The sequence below is a fragment of the Saccopteryx leptura genome, chromosome 5, assembly GCF_036850995.1.
Source record: "Saccopteryx leptura isolate mSacLep1 chromosome 5, mSacLep1_pri_phased_curated, whole genome shotgun sequence".
Taxonomy (NCBI): Eukaryota; Metazoa; Chordata; class Mammalia; order Chiroptera; family Emballonuridae; genus Saccopteryx; species Saccopteryx leptura.
In genome coordinates this window covers 210,696,806-210,712,910 of record NC_089507.1, presented here as the reverse complement: position 1 = coordinate 210,712,910, position 16,105 = coordinate 210,696,806, and the positions used below count along the sequence as shown (strand labels likewise).

The 16,105-nt window shown below is 59.3% G+C and overlaps 1 protein-coding gene across 5 annotated transcripts in view; it reads left to right on the top strand.

The window, feature by feature from the left end:
* The window catches only part of SRC (SRC proto-oncogene, non-receptor tyrosine kinase), a 51,680-nt gene extending 35,854 nt beyond the window's left edge, over nt 1-15,826 (top strand). For 4 of the 5 annotated variants that reach the window (XM_066387855.1, XM_066387858.1, XM_066387856.1 and 1 more), the window contains 9 exons: nt 5,011-5,109; nt 5,285-5,388; nt 6,776-6,925; nt 8,415-8,570; nt 10,539-10,718; nt 11,548-11,624; nt 12,366-12,519; nt 12,620-12,751; nt 13,021-15,826. In XM_066387855.1, the coding sequence (XP_066243952.1) occupies nt 5,011-5,109; nt 5,285-5,388; nt 6,776-6,925; nt 8,415-8,570; nt 10,539-10,718; nt 11,548-11,624; nt 12,366-12,519; nt 12,620-12,751; nt 13,021-13,229 (1,261 nt within the window). In that variant the 3' untranslated portion in view covers nt 13,230-15,826. The remainder of the gene's footprint in view (nt 1-5,010; nt 5,110-5,284; nt 5,389-6,775; nt 6,926-8,414; nt 8,571-10,538; nt 10,719-11,547; nt 11,625-12,365; nt 12,520-12,619; nt 12,752-13,020) is intronic. The other variant, XM_066387859.1, reaches the window with a different exon arrangement.
* Nucleotides 15,827-16,105: the final 279 nt, after the last annotated feature.

Below are 16,105 nucleotides of genomic sequence, written 5' to 3'. Positions count from 1 at the left end.
CACACGGCCCTGAGTCCTAGAACCCTGGGTGTTCTGTGGCCCTGGAAGCCCACTGGGGTCCGAGGTCTGACTGCCCCCAGCCCAGGGCCTGGTGACTGAGTCTCCGGGAGTCGGGGCTCCTCTGAGTCTGACTGTCGCTCCCTGAACTGCCCCTCCCTCCATCCGGACGCCAGCAGCCTCTTTGGGGGAGCTCTCCAGTGGGTGCTAACCTTGCCCCGGGTACGACTCCCCGCCGTGGGGCCAGGGGCCCCTCCCTGCGCCCGTTCCTCGGCCTGCCCTGGGCTCCCCCTACCCTCCCCCACGTGCCGTGTGCCATGTGCCCAGGTCTCGGGGCTCGGGACCCTGCCGAGCTGTCCAGGCCTGCCTGCATTACGCAGAGTGCTTCCCTGGCCAGTATATGAACACCCAAGCAGCATGACTTCCCAGGTTCCAAAGCTGCCACAATCCCGACCCGGGTACCGGCTCAGCCAGCGCAGAGACTCGGGTCCATGACGAGGGTCCCGAGGCCCAGGCAGGGAGGTCAGTAGGCCGAGGTCACACAGCCGGTGGACAGCAGTTGGGATGTTAATTCACGGCTCTGGGATTTCTGGCTCAGTGCATCCTCCTCCGGCCACGGGTGGGAAGGTGAGGGGTCAGGCAGGGAATGTCTTATTCCCTTTCTTCTTTTACAGCAACAGAGAGAGAGAGTCAGAGAGAGGGATTGATAGGCAGGAACGGAGAGATGAGAAGCATCAATCATTAGTTTTTCATTGCGCGTTGCAACACCTTAATTGTTCATTGATTGCTTTCTCATATGTGCCTTGACCGCGGGCCTTCAGCAGACCGAGTCACCCCTTGCTTGAGCCAGCGACCTTGGGCTCAAGCTGGTGAGCTTTTTGCTCAAACCAGATGAGCCCGCTCTCAAGCTGGTGACCTCGGGGGTCTCGAACCTGGGTCTTCCGCATTCCAGTCCGACGCTTTACCCACTGCGCCACCGCCTGGTCAGGCTATAAAAAAAACTATGAACAAATCCCTATGCACACTGCACATATCTTATTTTAAAGTAAAAAAAACAAAACGGGAACAAATACAATATTTAAAATAAAAAACAAGTAAATTTAAATCAAGAAACTGACCAGTATTTCAATGGGAACTATGGGCCTGCTTTTGGCTAATGAGATGGTCAATGTGCTCCTTTCATTGACCACCAATGAAAGAGGTGCCCCTTCAGGAAGTGCAGCGGGGGCCGGATAAATGGCCTCAGGGGGCCGCATGTGGCCCACGGGCCGTAGTTTGGGGACCCCTGTGATAGATGGACCCACGGCTACTTCCGAGGGTGCCCCTGCGGACTGGACTGGTCTGGGAAGCTGGGGGGCGCCTCTGGTGGGAGTGGCCCCAGGCCCTTGGCAGCCGACAGCAGCGTGTTGAGTCTCTTAGACCACAGACTTGGGAGGCTGGGGGCTCAATAGCTCCATTTTATAGCGGAGGCTCAGACAATACAGTAATTAACTTACTGAAGCTGAAGCCAACTTGATACTGACTGATTTATAAACTGTTGCAAGAGAGATTCTATGAAACAGGAAATAAAAAGGACTATTTCCTCTTTATAGATGAGGAAAGTAAGACCCAGAGAGGGTAGGGTAACTTGCCCAAGGTCACGCAGCAAATCCTATTGGAGATGGACTGAACTTCATTGGTTTTGGGAAAAAACAAAAACAAAAACAACTGTTTTGAAGGGTGGGGAGAGGGCCCCCACTGAGATACAGACTCAATTGTAGCCAAATCACAATATTAACAGTTGACCCACATTGAGCACCTACTGTGTGCAAGGCTCTGTGTTGGTATTTTACATCCTTGGAGGGAGGCATGCGTATCCCCATCCCACAGATGAGGAAACTGAGGCGGAGCCAAGGTCCCACAGCCTGCGGGCGGTGAGCGGGGGTGGTGCCCAGGGGGGCTGGCTCTACCAGCTCTGCCACCTCTCGGGACGGAGCCAGGACCCCTTGGCTCCCTTGGGGGGATTGCAGTGCAGCACCCTCCCTACCCTGGTGACTTCAACTCCCAAACTGGCTGGGAGCCCAGACTCACGTGTGGGCTGATTTCAGGGGCCAGAGGCTTCCGGGGTCCTACGTGCTGGACTGGGAGCCCAGACTCACGTGTGGGCTGATTTCAGGGGCCAGAGGCTTCCGGGGTCCTACGTGCTGGACTGGGAGCCCAGACTCACGTGTGGGCTGATTTCGGGGGCCAGAGGCTTCCGGCGTCCTACGTGCTGGACTGGGAGCCCAGACTCACGTGTGGGCTGATTTCAGGGGCCAGAGGCTTCCGGGGTCCTACGTGCTGGACTGGGAGCCCAGACTCACGTGTGGGCTGATTTCAGGGGCCAGAGGCTTTCGGGGTCCTACGTGGCTAGCCTCTGGACACGTGTTCCACCGCCTTCCACTCTGAGTTGGGGCCTGGGGGCCCCTAGAGGCTGGTCAGTTTGCAGACTCTGTTTTTGTCTATCTGCCTCGTTTTGTTGCCTCTGACCTAGACCCCGGCCCAGCTCCCGACCCTCAGCCCTGCCCCCCCCCCCACCTGCCCCTGCTGCCCGGAGGGTCTCTGGGCCTCTGAGGGCCTGGGGCGGCGGCAGGTGCCCTGCAGGCTTTGCTGGGTCAGGCTGCGGGCACTCAGGGGCCCTGAGTGCCTCTCACTCTTGTTCTGCCACTGATTTGCTGGATGGCTTTGGGCAAATCACTGCCCCTCTCTGTGCCTTATTTTCCCCATTGGTGAGATGAACGAAGGCTTTGGACTGGGAGATCTCAGCTGTTCCCAGTGACGAGTCCTGGCTTTGAAGCTCGGGGCCCGTCTCAGCCCCACTCTGCGCCTGCGTTTCCCCAACTCTGCAGAGAACGTGCTGGGTTACTCCAGCCTGGGTGCTGGTCCCTCAACATTTCTGAGCTACGGTTTTCTAGTCTGGGGGCTGCGGCCTGCCTTTCTCCCTCTCCGGGCGGCCTGGAGGGACCAAGGGAATAGACAGGTGGGGAGTAGACACCCGGGCGGGTGCACAACAGGACGTGGGTGCAGGTCCTGGGCGTCCAAGGGCTTCTGTCCTTGAGCTGGGCCCTCCCTGTCCTGCGGAAACTCCCACAGGGACTGTCCCTGCCTGGCCATGCGCAGCGATGGCATAGCCGGTCAGCCCGCGCAGCCGAGTCACGCTGCCTCCCGCCGTCCGTCTGGAAGGGACCCTGCCCGCTCTGGGTCAGCCCCCCTGCCCGCTCCCCCTGCCCGCTCTGGGTCAGCCCCCCTGCCCGCTCTGGGTCAGCCCCCCCGCCTCCTGCCCCCCCCCCCCCCCCCCCCCCCCCGCGGCCAGGCCCCCATCTGGGTGCTCTCCTCTGCTCTCGCAGGCCCTTGGAGAGCTCCCCTAGCCCTGTGCTCTCCTGGTCTCAACTTCTCCATCTTCAGAACGGGCGGGAGAATGTCAGTCAGGGGAAGCTCAGAAGAACCAGGAGCCAGGAGTTCAAGTTCAAATCCAGACTGTGTGACTGTCGGCAAGGGCCTTGCTCTGGACCCCGGGGACAGGGGGTGGGGGGGGAGGCAGCGCACCCTGCTTGCCGCGTGTCTCCTCAGGGTCACGGTGAAGTCCAGAGGCGTTCTTGGGTTGAGGAGCTCAGTGGGCTGGCGGGTCCCAGTGCACCATGTTGGGGAGAATTCCTTCTAACCTGACAGTCGGGAGCCCGGGCCTGGCTGTGTGACCTTGAGCAGAGGCCTTTGCTTCTCTGGGCTGTCTTCCCATCTACACAGTAGGGAAGGGAGAGAGCTGGACCCCATTTCCCAGGCAGCCCTTCTCATTGCCCCCCACATTCCTCATGCACCCGCTCCCTGTCCCCCTGGGTTGCTTTGGCTGTGAGGCCTCTGGGGCTGCCCCCCACCCCGTCCCCCGTCCCCCGTCCCCTGGGTTGCTTTGGCTGTGAGGCCTCTGGGCTGCCCCCCGCCCCGTCCCCCGTCCCCCGTCCCCTGTCCCCGGCACTGCCTGGCTGTCCTGCTCCCCCCCCGCGCTCTTTCTGCCTCCCCCTCTCACCACCCCCTCTGCCTCTTCTTTCCTGTTGGGCTCTCGCTTTCTCCTCTCTCCTCTGTCTCTGGACCCCCGCTCCAGCCAGACCTGGTTCACATTCAGATGGCTGCACAGGTACTCTGCCCCCTCCCCCTCCCGCCCAGACCCAGGGGGTCCCATCCAGGGGACTCGACCGAGCGGGGCGCTCTTCTTGTCCGGGTCCCCATCTCCCCTTCCTCCTCATGGGGCAGTTAACGTAGAAGTGTCCTGGGCATTGGGCTCCGCCACCTCAGCCGCCTCTGACGTGACTCGCTGTGTGATTTTGGGCAAGCCCCCGCCCTCTCTGGTCTCAGTTTCCCCTGTGGACAGGCAGGCTGCACGAGGAGGCCTGTAGCTTTTAGCGGAGGAGCCCTTTCGGTGTGACCTGTGATTTGTGACAAAGGCAAGCATTGCTCTGCTTTGCAGGGTTGGCACCCGGATTGTCACCAAGCCCCAAAGGGCCACCCCTTGCCTCCACCCAGGTCTCACCAGCTCTTAGGATTCAGCTTCCAAATCTCAGGGCTTGCGGAGGCTTTGAAGGTCTGAATTGACATCCATCTCGGGCAGGACCCTTCTTTCCTGTTGTACCTTGATTGCTCCCCAGAGGCAAGGAGCTCCCTACCTCACTCCCAAGGCAGCTCCAGGCATCTTGAGATGACTTGGTCTGGCGGAAGGGAAGCAAGATGACTTCCCATCCCAGGACTCTGTCCCTGTGAGTTCAGGCCTCGGACTGACCAGGGTCCATCCTGCCACCGTCCCGGACAAAGCCCGTCTGAGTCAGCCGTGGCCAGGAGGCAGCTGGGCCAGGGAGAGGAAGAGTCCCAGGCCGCCTTGGCCTGGCCGGCTGTGAGTGGCCTGGCCCCGCGGCCTCCTGGGCCGCACAGCCCCCTGAGGGTCCCCGGCATCGGGACCCGCTGCTGATGACCCCTCCTCCTTCGTTCCCTCCCTCTCCCCCCGCTCAGAGAGGGAGACTGGTGGCTGGCCCACTCGCTCAGCACGGGACAGACGGGCTACATCCCCAGCAACTACGTGGCGCCCTCCGACTCCATCCAGGCTGAGGAGTGAGTATAGACTCCGACCTCCTGCTTGCTCACCGTCGCTGCCAGTTCAGAGCTGCTCTCCGGGGCCGCGGCGGGAGGTCTGGCTGCCCAGGGCCTCAGCCACATCCCAGGCAGAGGCACTGTGGGTGGGCGGAACCCTGGACCACCGGTGCCATCCCCCTGCCTCCTGCCCCAGGTGGTACTTTGGCAAGATCACCAGACGGGAGTCGGAGCGGTTGCTGCTCAATGCGGAGAACCCGAGGGGGACCTTCCTCGTGCGGGAAAGCGAGACCACGAAAGGTACAGGCACTCCTGCTGGGTGGTGGGGACCAAGTCTCCTCGTGGGTTGTTTGAGCGGGGCGTTGCCGAATGCGTAGGAGTTCGGTGCATGGAGAGAGGTGGTGAGCCCCTCCAGGCGGAGGAAATAAGGGGATCAAAGGCAGGGAGGTGTAGTGGAGGGAGTTACCTTGCGGGGCCAGAGGTACAGCAAAAGAGGACACTCTTCCTGCCTGGCCTCAGTGTCCTCAGATGAGGAATGGGCACAGGTTCTCAGGAGGACTGAGGTTCACACAGCAAAAGGCTCGTTCCCAGGGCGGGTGCCGACACAATAGGACCCTCCTCTTCCCCTCCTTCGGGCGCCTCTGGGGTGGGGCCGGGGGCTGGGGCCTGGCTTTGCCCTTCCCCCAACAGTCCTGGCCCCTGTTCTCTTGTCCCCGCCCCCCCGCCAGAGAGAGAGAGAATGTGTGTGGATCTCCCCGTCACTGCCCTCTGCCCTCTCTCTCTCCGCCCCCTCTGCACGTGGGTTGCAGGAGCCCCATCACCATGGCAACGAAGCTGGGCCACTTCCTGTGGGCCCGGGGCTCAGCGGGAGATGGGAAAGCAGACCATCCATGTCACACGTGTGCATTTACGAGCGGTCCTGTAGCCGTGTACCCCATGTGTGGGGTCGGGCATGCGTGTGCACGTGGGGATGGAGTTGTCTTTGTGTTGCTGCGGGCAAGTGCATGGCTGTGGGTTGGTCTTCGTGCCTGGGGACCTGGGGAGTGTGTACCTTTGTGAGCACGCAGCCACTGGGCCCGGGCACGCCTGTGTGTGCGCACATGTGGTCGGGCGCTGGCTGCAGGCTCAGGCCTCTGTGTGCTCAGGGCCTGTGTGTCTGAACCTGGTGTCTTCAGGACATGGTGGGGACAGTGCCTTTGAGGACAGACCCAGAGAGGGGAAGCAGTTCGTGTGGGGACACACAGCCACTCAGGGCCATTCCTACACTCCCAGCAAACATTCACTGAGCACCTACTGTGTGCTAGGCCCTCTTCTATGTAGTCTTGTTGACTCTTCCCCAGTCCTGGGAATGCAGAGGTGGAAACCGAGGCCCAGAGAGAGCAAGCGGCTTGTTCAGGTCACAGAGCTGGGACGCTCACTCGGCATCAGGGGTCTTGCCAGGGCCACGGTGCATGGCGATGCGGCCCAGCCAGGTGCCCCTTTGCTGACTGGACCCTGTCTCAGTGGCTGCCCCAGAGCTGGGTGTACAGACAGGCTGGTCCAGACCGGCACTGGCCTGGGCCGGGGGCTGCTGACCTGGCCTCCCCCTCCCCTCCTGGGTTGGACAGGCGCAGGACTGCGTTTAGTGCTGTGTCCTGCGGGGCTGGCAGGCGTGGTGGTCACGGCTGCTCTCCGTCCCCCCCTGTAGGTGCCTACTGCCTCTCAGTGTCCGACTTTGACAACACCAAGGGCCTCAACGTGAAGCACTACAAGATCCGCAAGCTGGACAGCGGCGGCTTCTACATTACCTCCCGCACCCAGTTCAGCAGCCTGCAGCAGCTGGTCGCCTACTACTCCAGTGAGTGGGCCCCCGAGCTGGGGCCCCGGGGGCTGGGCAGCTGGGGGTGGGGTGGGGTCCGGCCCCTGGGCCTGGGCTGGGCGCTCAGACTCAGCTGCAGACCCTGAGGAGGGGGCTTTGGGGTCAGCAAGGGCTGGGGCTTCTGTTATGCTAAGAATGTGCAGTTCCTGTCCGCCTCCTTCTCCCTTCTTCCTCCTCCCTCTCCCCTTCTCCCTCTCCCTTCCTCCCTCTCCCCCCTCCCCCCACTGCTTCTCCCTCCTTTTTCTTTTCCTTTGCAGCTGGCTGGCGAGGAGGGGGCTGCCTGGAAGAGTGGGCAGGGGAGGGAGGGGGCGCGGACTGGTGTGGCTGTCTCTGCAGCCCTAGCACCGGTCTGAACTGGTTACTGGGAGAGGAGGGGGGGCGGCCAGATCGAATGTGGCAGAGGGGGAGAGAGGGAGAAGGGGAGGGGGGAGGGGAAGAGAGGAGGAGAGGGGAGAGGGGGGAGAGATGGGGAGAGAAAGGGAGCGAGCGCGCTCCTGGTGCTCACATGTGCGGCCCACGTGTGCAGCAGTGTGGCCGCTGCATCTGGACGTGGAGGCTGCTTGGGAGGACCCGAGAGTCGCGGCCTGCGAGAGAGAGCCCGGGTGCAGGTCTCGGGCGCTGCCTGTGTGCTTGTGGCGTGCAGCGCTGGCCGCTGTGTGCCGGTGTGGCCTCCTCTGAGCGTGCCTGCTACGTCCTGCCCCACACACCCTTCTCTGTCACTCAGGCCTCTTGACTCCCTCTGGGATCTGCCCTGCCTCTCGGTCCCCTCGGCCACCGCTACTGCCCATTCTAACCCCTGCTCCCCTGGTCAGAACCCTCCGGGGGCTGTTTTGCAATCTCAGGGTCAGGGCCCCAGTGTGGTCTCTGACCCCGGGGCCGCCCTTCCCAGCCTCCTTTCCGCTTGTTCAGCCAGCAGCTGTGCCTTCCCGAGGGCCACTACACAGGCCCGAGGCGCTGTGCCTTCTGCTTGGAGTGCTGTTCCCTAGTTGACTGCTCACCCTCCTGCAGATTCAAGCCCAAGTACCACTTCCTCTGGGAAGCTTTCCAGGACTCCATCCAGCCTACCTGCTGTTGCACGCACAGCTCTCCGCCCTCACACATGTGGTCCTGGGAGCTGATTAAGGGAAACTGAGCTCCCCTTGGACTTTGAGCGTCTAGAGGCCAGGGTTCCACTGGACTCGTCCTCTGCTGGGTCCCTGGCACCCGCCACCTAGCTGGCCACCCCTTAAACTCTGATGAACGCGTGGATGGCTGACCCAGTGGGCAGAGGCATGCGGCAGCGTGAGCCTGTGCGGGGTGAGGGTGTGCACGCACAGGTGTGGGTGCTTGGCCTCAAAGGTGTCCTGTGTGCTCCCAAAGCCGGTGTTCAGACGATGTGCAACCCCACTGTACACACCCACAGTGGGACAGGGAGGTCCCAGGGTAGACGCCAGGCCTGAACTCCATTTCCCCGACTCTCTGTCTTAAGAACACGCGGACGGCCTGTGCCACCGACTCACCACCGTGTGCCCCACGTCCAAGCCACAGACTCAGGGCCTGGCCAAGGACGCCTGGGAGATCCCGCGGGAGTCCCTGCGGCTGGAGGTGAAGCTGGGCCAGGGCTGCTTTGGAGAGGTGTGGATGGGTGAGTCCTTGCCCCCACGTCCTCAGAGGAGGACACGGTCCCCTTGGGGGAACTTGGCTGTCCTCTCCTGAGAACCAGGCTGATGTCATCCCGTCTGGCAGCTCAACACCCCCTTCACCCCCTTCCCTTTACCTCCCAGAGTCTCACTCGCCTCTGTTGAGCAGAGCGCCCTATTTTAAGTACAGTGTTCCCTCAGCGGTGGCTGGCACCGAGGGGGGTGGTCTAGCCCCCTCACATGCTGCGGAGGGGGTGGGCATCGCCTCTCTCCACCCCGTCGGGTGGTCTGGGCCAGGTGGTTTCACTCTGAGCCTCCGTCTCCCCAGCTGTAAAATGGGGTTGGGGCAGTGGTGGGATTCAAATAATTTAATAACCGGTTCTCGGTCCTAACGACCGTTTGAAGTATAAAGAAAAGATATACCGAAAGGTAGTTCAGTATTTCATGCAGTTAATAATTAAGCGAGAACAATAAAAGAGGTGCACAAAACTAGATGATAAGAAGAAAGAGTTTTAAAACATTAATTAAAAAATATTAAATAATACCTGACCAAAAAAACCAATAAAACTATAATTTAAGATATTTCCATCTTGCTTCTTGATTGGCGTCCTCACTTGCAATTTTTTTTCACCTACGGACGGAATGAACACGACCACGGGCGCTTAGAACATGGTGTTGCGCAGATGAACGTTAAAAAAGAGCAAGGAATGTAAATGTGTGATTTCACATTGGGCGGCTGCCCAGGCGCCCGCCTTAGAGAGAACCCTGATGACAAGTGCCACTTTAACAACCGGTTCACCAAACTCAGTAAAAATTAGCTATCAGTCTGCCTGGTGCGAACCGGCTGAGTCCCCTCCCTGGGCTGGTGATAAGAGGACCCACCACGAGGCTGTGCGAGAGCGCTGGCCCAGTCCCCCCCTCCCCCCCCTTAGCTCAGCCCTGGGAAGGGAGGTCACAGCTTGCAGAGAGAGTGCTTGAAGTGCAGGTCCGGCATGTTCTGGGCCCGTGAACAGTCTCCCGTCTAACTCTGGGGAAACTGCAAAGCAAACACCACGCGTCCCTGACAAAACCCAGACCCCCATCGATCCACAGATGGTTTCTGCTGACACAGAGGAGGCGTGGCGGATGGGGGGAGGTCGGCATGACCGTCCCGAGCCTGTGGCTTCAGCGGAGGGGTCACAGTGTCCTCTCTCCAAGGTTTTCCTCTGAGCGTGGTATTCACCGGGCATTGCTGTCTCCTCTTCTCTCCCTTCAGAGGAGGGGGTGTTGGAGAGCAGAGAGGGCCCCGGCGGGGGCGGGGGCGGGGGGGGGGTGGCACCGCAGGGACGAAGGCCTGGAGGCTGGAGTTCAGGCCTTGTCAGGAGAGGAGAGGCTCTAGCTCTGAGTCAGGGGGAGGGGGTGGGGATGAGAAGCCAGCTCCCCAGCATGTGTGCAAACCTGGGGTAAGCCCACGGTGTCCTCCATGCTGGAGCCGGGAGACTCAGACCTGGCCCAGGTGTGCAGTAACCAATGGGGGAGTGTGCACTGCTCCCCTGACGCTCCAGGTCGACTTGTGAAGGGTCAGCTACATGTCCCCAGGTGGGCTGTGCTGGGAGGACTGGAGCCCCCACCCTCAGATGGAGGCCCAGAGATTGGGAGGGAAGGGCCACTCATCAGAGAAGCCCCAGTTCCGGCCCCATGTATTTGCTAGTGCCTGAGGCACCAACCCAGGCCAATGCCCGGCTTTTTGTTCCTAATAATCACAGCCCTAACAACAGCTAGTATTTCTTGAGCATATACCAGAGACTCATTTAATCCTTGTTATATATATAGTCCCAGGAGGAGCATCCTGTCTTTGTGCCCATTTTACAGATGGGAACACTGAGGCTCAGACCGGCCAGGGCTGAAATGGGTACTCGGGCAGATCCGGGGCCCCTGTGGGATGGGAATGGAGGGCTTCCACTGAGGCCACACCTGTATCCCTCTCCGCACAGGGACCTGGAACGGCACCACCAGGGTGGCCATCAAAACCCTGAAGCCAGGCACGATGTCTCCGGAGGCCTTCCTGCAGGAGGCCCAGGTCATGAAGAAACTGAGGCACGAGAAGTTGGTGCAGCTGTACGCAGTGGTGTCCGAGGAGCCCATCTACATCGTCACAGAGTACATGAGCAAGGGTGAGGCCCAGGGACCAAAGACAGTACACCAAGAGTGGTGTACTGTCCCACCACACCAAGAGGGAACCTCTTTAAAGGTGGAGCGGGACAGAGCCAACATCTTGTGGACATGGAAAGTTAAAACCAAGGTTGTCTTTCTCGTTTCATTTTGTTTTTAACTATTTCCCACAATGCATCTTGTCTCCTCCCGTTTTACAAAGCCACTTGCCATTTGGGGGAAGAAAGAGAAACCCCCCCGCCACCACCACCACCACTGCCATCCAAGCTGAGCTATATCGAGTCCCTGGCTTGATTGACCTTGACTTAATTTTAAAATTAATGAATTACTTTTTAAAGTTTTACTTTTTGGAGGCATAATTTACATGTTAGGAAATACGCCCATTTTCACTGGTTCATGAGTGTTCACAGTCGGGATGTAGAAGATCTCTAGCTCCAGATAGTACCTTCCAGCCCCAAACTCAGACAACCACTGACTTGCTTTCTGTCGTCCTAGGTTCATTCTAGAGCTTCAGGTATATAATCTTTTACACTGGAGGTTCTTCCCTGTGTTATCAGTAGCCTGTTCCTTTTTGATTGCTGCGTAGTATTCCATCGATGGATGGACTGTAGTTTCTGTTCACCTGGAGGTGAACATTTGGTTGTTTCCCATCTTGCTTGCCTTTGACTGACAAATGCCGAGTGAGACTCTGTTCAGAGATGGGTTTACCTAAAGGCTGCGGTGCTGGTTTGAGCGAGGCCAGCCCGCCCATTTGGATAGGACCCGGGAATCACTGCTTCCTGGCTCAGGGAGGTTGGGGCGGGGGGCTAGCTCTGCTTTCTCTCTGCCCAGGGAGTTTGCTGGACTTTCTCAAGGGGGAGACGGGCAAGTACCTGCGGCTGCCTCAGCTGGTGGACATGGCTGCTCAGGTGAGTCAGCCCCTCTTACATCCTTGGCTTTGAGCACTCAGACCCACCAGGCTCAGCCGGTTCTGGCCTCGTGAGTGTCCCCTCCAGGAAGCTTGCTTTGATTGCCTTCACACTCTCACTGATCTCGCCCCATATATTACAGGGACCACTTACAGTGCTGTGAGTGGTGGTTCTGGGCAGAGGCAAGAGTCCTTCCCTGGGCAACAGGAGTCACTGACTTGCTATGGGACTTCAGGCCTTAGTTTTCTTCTCTGTGAAGGTCATTCATTCACTCAACAAACATGTATTAGTACTTGTTTGCTCAACAGCCATTTTTTCACTTAATGCTTTATCACAATCAGGGGTGGTAGGGCTGGCTATTATTCCATTTGATGGATGAGAAAACCAAGGCTCAGAAAAGGGACTTGGGACAGCAGACAGGACCTCGCACTCATCTGTGTCTCCGGGGTAGCTGAGGCCTCTTTTTCGTGGTCACCCCACTCCCCCGGGCTGCATCTTGTCTTGTGCCTTCCCTTTGACCTTTGTGCTCCATTCCCTCCTGCTGCGGAGCGCTGCTCCTGCTTTTTGTGCCGACAGCATTTAGTGTCACCTGTGTTCACTTGCCCGGAGAACTGGGAAGGGCAGTGTGTTTGGTCGGCTCCCCATCCCGGGGATGACCCCAGCCCCGGGCACGTGCCCTGTGACCTGGGAAGGGTGTGTATGGGGCGGTTCCTCAGCCAGGCTCCTGGGTTTTGCCTGCAGATCGCCTCTGGCATGGCGTATGTGGAGCGGATGAACTACGTCCACCGGGACCTCCGGGCGGCCAACATCCTGGTCGGGGAGAACCTGGTGTGCAAAGTGGCCGACTTCGGCCTGGCTCGGCTCATCGAGGACAATGAGTACACAGCCCGGCAAGGTGGGGAGCCGGTGTTGGCGGGTACCGTGTGCCTTGGGCATCAGAACCCGGTGCTCCCTCTGACAGATGGGCACCCGTCTGACCTTTCTTGCTCCTGTAGGTGCCAAGTTCCCCATCAAGTGGACAGCTCCAGAGGCCGCCCTCTATGGCCGGTTCACCATCAAGTCAGACGTGTGGTCCTTTGGGATCCTGTTGACGGAACTCACGACAAAGGGACGGGTGCCCTACCCTGGTAAGAGAGCTCTGCACCAGGCCCATCTTTGGTCCCTGAACCCCTCTGCCCTGGTGACCTTGGACAAGCCAGGCCTCCTCCCAGGCCTCAGTTTCCCTATCTGTATAACAAAGAAGTTGGAACGTATGATCTGAGGCTCTGTCTCTGGTCACAGTTTCCAGTCTTGGGAGGGACTGACCCACAGTTACACATGCCCTGTCCTGGCGGGAGGCCCCCTCTGCTGTCCCATCAGCTTCTCCCAGCCTCCTCCCTCCTCCCTCTGCCCACAGGGATGGTAAACCGTGAGGTGCTGGACCAGGTGGAGCGGGGCTACCGCATGCCCTGCCCACCCGAGTGTCCCGAGTCCCTGCACGAGCTCATGTGCCAGTGCTGGCGGAAGGAGCCGGAGGAGCGGCCCACCTTCGAGTACCTGCAGGCCTTCCTGGAGGACTATTTCACGTCCACGGAGCCCCAGTACCAGCCGGGCGAGAACCTATAGGGGGCAGGCTGCAGGGCCAGGCTGGCCTCTCGGCTTGGATCTGGGGCTAGGTGGCCCCCGATGTGGGTCTCGCCTCCCTCTGCTCGCCCGCCCGCCCGCCTGCCGTTGATCCTCTCTGTAGGGCTGAGTTGCCAGTGATGAGGCCTCTCCGTCTTTTGTGGCACGGAAGGGCTCGGGGCCTGGGACTGCCCGGAGGGCAGGTTCCAAGGCTGGCACAGTGACTGCGTCCTGGCTCCTGCTCCAGCCTCACGCCTCCTCCTTGAAGCCCTCCTGGAGCCCTGTGCGTCGCAGCAGGAGGACCAGGGAAGAAGGGCTGGGGCTGATGGCTCCCTTTTCCCACCCTTGCCCTACTTGACACATTGGCTCCCTCCTACTTCCACACCACCCGGGTCTTATCTGCAGAGCAGGCCAAAGAGCCTTTCCAAAGAAAAGCGACAGGTCCTGGGCTGTCAGCCTGCCATCCATTTCTGAAACACCTGTTGGTGGAGGCCACGGGGGCCAGCCCTGTCTGCTGTGGCTCCCAGGCAGGGCAGCCTGTGCCCGAGACTGACTTGATGATGGTGGATGGGATGGCACCCCATCAAACCCCGCCCTTCTTAGACCCAAGGGACCCTTAGAGATCATCAATTCCCTTTCCCTTGTTACCATGGGGAAACTGAGTCTGGAGAGAGGTTGTGACTTACCAAGGCCACAGAGCAGTTCAGGGTTGAGGTGGGATCAGAACCCGGTGCTCCCTCTGTCTTCCTCAGGAACCAACAAGAGTGTCCTTGGTGGCAGCATGGACCGACTGGCAGCCCAGGGGGCGAGGGGCCTGAGGATGAGTTAGAGAGAGTGGAGGGGAAAGTGGGGTGGAGCTAGGAACGAGGGGTGAAGGGGCAGGTGTAGGAAAGAAGTTGCAATCAGAATGAGTGGATTTTGACCTTCAGGGCTAACCACACATGAAAGGGAGTGAACTCCCAAGCTCTGGAGGCAATCAAGCAGAAATAGATCCAAGTGGTTGGGAAAATCTGGCCCTGGCCTTAGGAAGGAGTCCCAAGTCATCTGTTCAGCTTGTCCTGTGTCATTTCAACGGTTGGCCCCTGTTCTCTTCCCCAGGTCAGCACCCCTGAACTCATGAGTAGGGGAGGGGGTGCCTAGGCTGGGGTAAAAGAGGGTGAGGATGTCCGCCACCTTGCACCAGGACTGGCTGTGTGACCGTGGGTGGACCTTGCTGCTTCTCTGGGCTGTAGCGTCTGCCTGCATAGGCGGCCATAGCCTCTGCGATTGCTCCACTCCTGTCCAGACGCCGTGGGCTAACGTCCCGTGGTGAGCACAGCCCGGGGCGGGCGTCAGGAGTTTTGGCCCTAGCGGTCTGCTGTTCGGTCTGAGGGTGTGTGGTGGCTTCTCCCTGGGCCTGGGCGTGCTCCTCTTAAAGGGGCGGCTGACAGTTTGTGGGCACCTTGCCAAGGGCCTGTGTGTCTGTATGTATGTGTATGTGCTCGTGTGTGTTCCTCCATGTGTGTCCATATTTAACATGTAAAAATGCCCCTTGCTGTGTGCCCCAGACACACTGTACATTTCCCCCCCCCCAGCGCCCCTCATAGCAATAACATTCCTGCTGCCAGGGACCCTTGAGCCAGCAGGGGAGGAGGCCGAGTGGTGCCTGCCCAGGAAATTTCAACGTTTCCTTTCATACACGTTTATTACTCACGTCCTCTCCTGTCTGTCCCGGTCAACTCTGGGCTCGCTTTCAACAGCGGCTCTGAAGTCCCCTTCCAATTGCCCACGGCCCTTGGTAGAAGGTGTCCTAATACTGTTCTTTTTTTTTTTTTAAAGCAAACAAACAGTGTTTTGTAGATTTCAGATGACTATGCAGAGGCCTAGGGTGAACCCCGGCTCTGGGCAGGGCCCGGGGGGTCCCACATTCCATGGCCCCGGCTTGGGGAGGGAGGGAGGGAGGGGATCCAGAATTGGTTGTAAATACTTTGCATATTGTCTGATTAAACACAAACAGACCTCAGAGTTCAGCCAGTGGTTTATTGAGCATCTACTGTGTGCTGGAGAGCGATGGGGCGGGAGGTGAGGACAGACTGTGGTCCGAGGGGCCTGGGTGCGGGCAGCACTGGTGCCCGGAGGGCTGCAGGCCTGGGCGTGACAATGATGAGATTGGAGACAGCTGCTTGGGCACGTGACCGCATGTGCACACCTGTGCCTGCCTGGGGTGTGAGCAGGTTTGTCAGGCGCCTTGCTTATGTCCGAGGTGCACGAGCGAGAACCCAGGACTCCCCAGGATGGGCCGTTCGGAACTCTCGGGCCCTGGGTGGATGGTGGCGGCTGACACCCTGGGGCCTGGTGGGGTGGTCAGGCCTGCGTGCAGTTGTGGCTGTGTGTGTGCTGTGTATTTCCCCGGGGGTGCTAGGCTGGGTGGGAGGGGCAGGATCACCCAAAGCCCTGGGCGCTCGGGAGAAAGAGCCGGAGACTTCCTCTCCTCCCTCTCTCCTGCTACAGACGGACACAACCTGGGAAGGTCATTTGCGACAGTCTATATATGATGAGATTTATTTTACATCAGATCGCACGCCTATCCGTGAGTCACCTCTGGTCGTAATAACACTTTAATTAAAAACAAATTTCAGAGTTGGGATGTTATTCTGTTCAGCATTACTTTCACAAGCCCGTGAACTTATGGGTGTGCTTGTCACTTGGGAGTGTGAGTAGGAACTCCCAAGGGACAGGGATGTGAGTCTGTGGCAAAGGTCTTCTGTTTGCTCATGGGTGTGTGTGTGTGTGTGTGTGTCCTGTGATGTGTGTGCCTTTGTGTTCATGTGGGTCCGTGGCGGGGCTGCTTGCCCATGGCTCTGTGTGTCTATATACACATGTGTCCAGGTAGTGTGCTA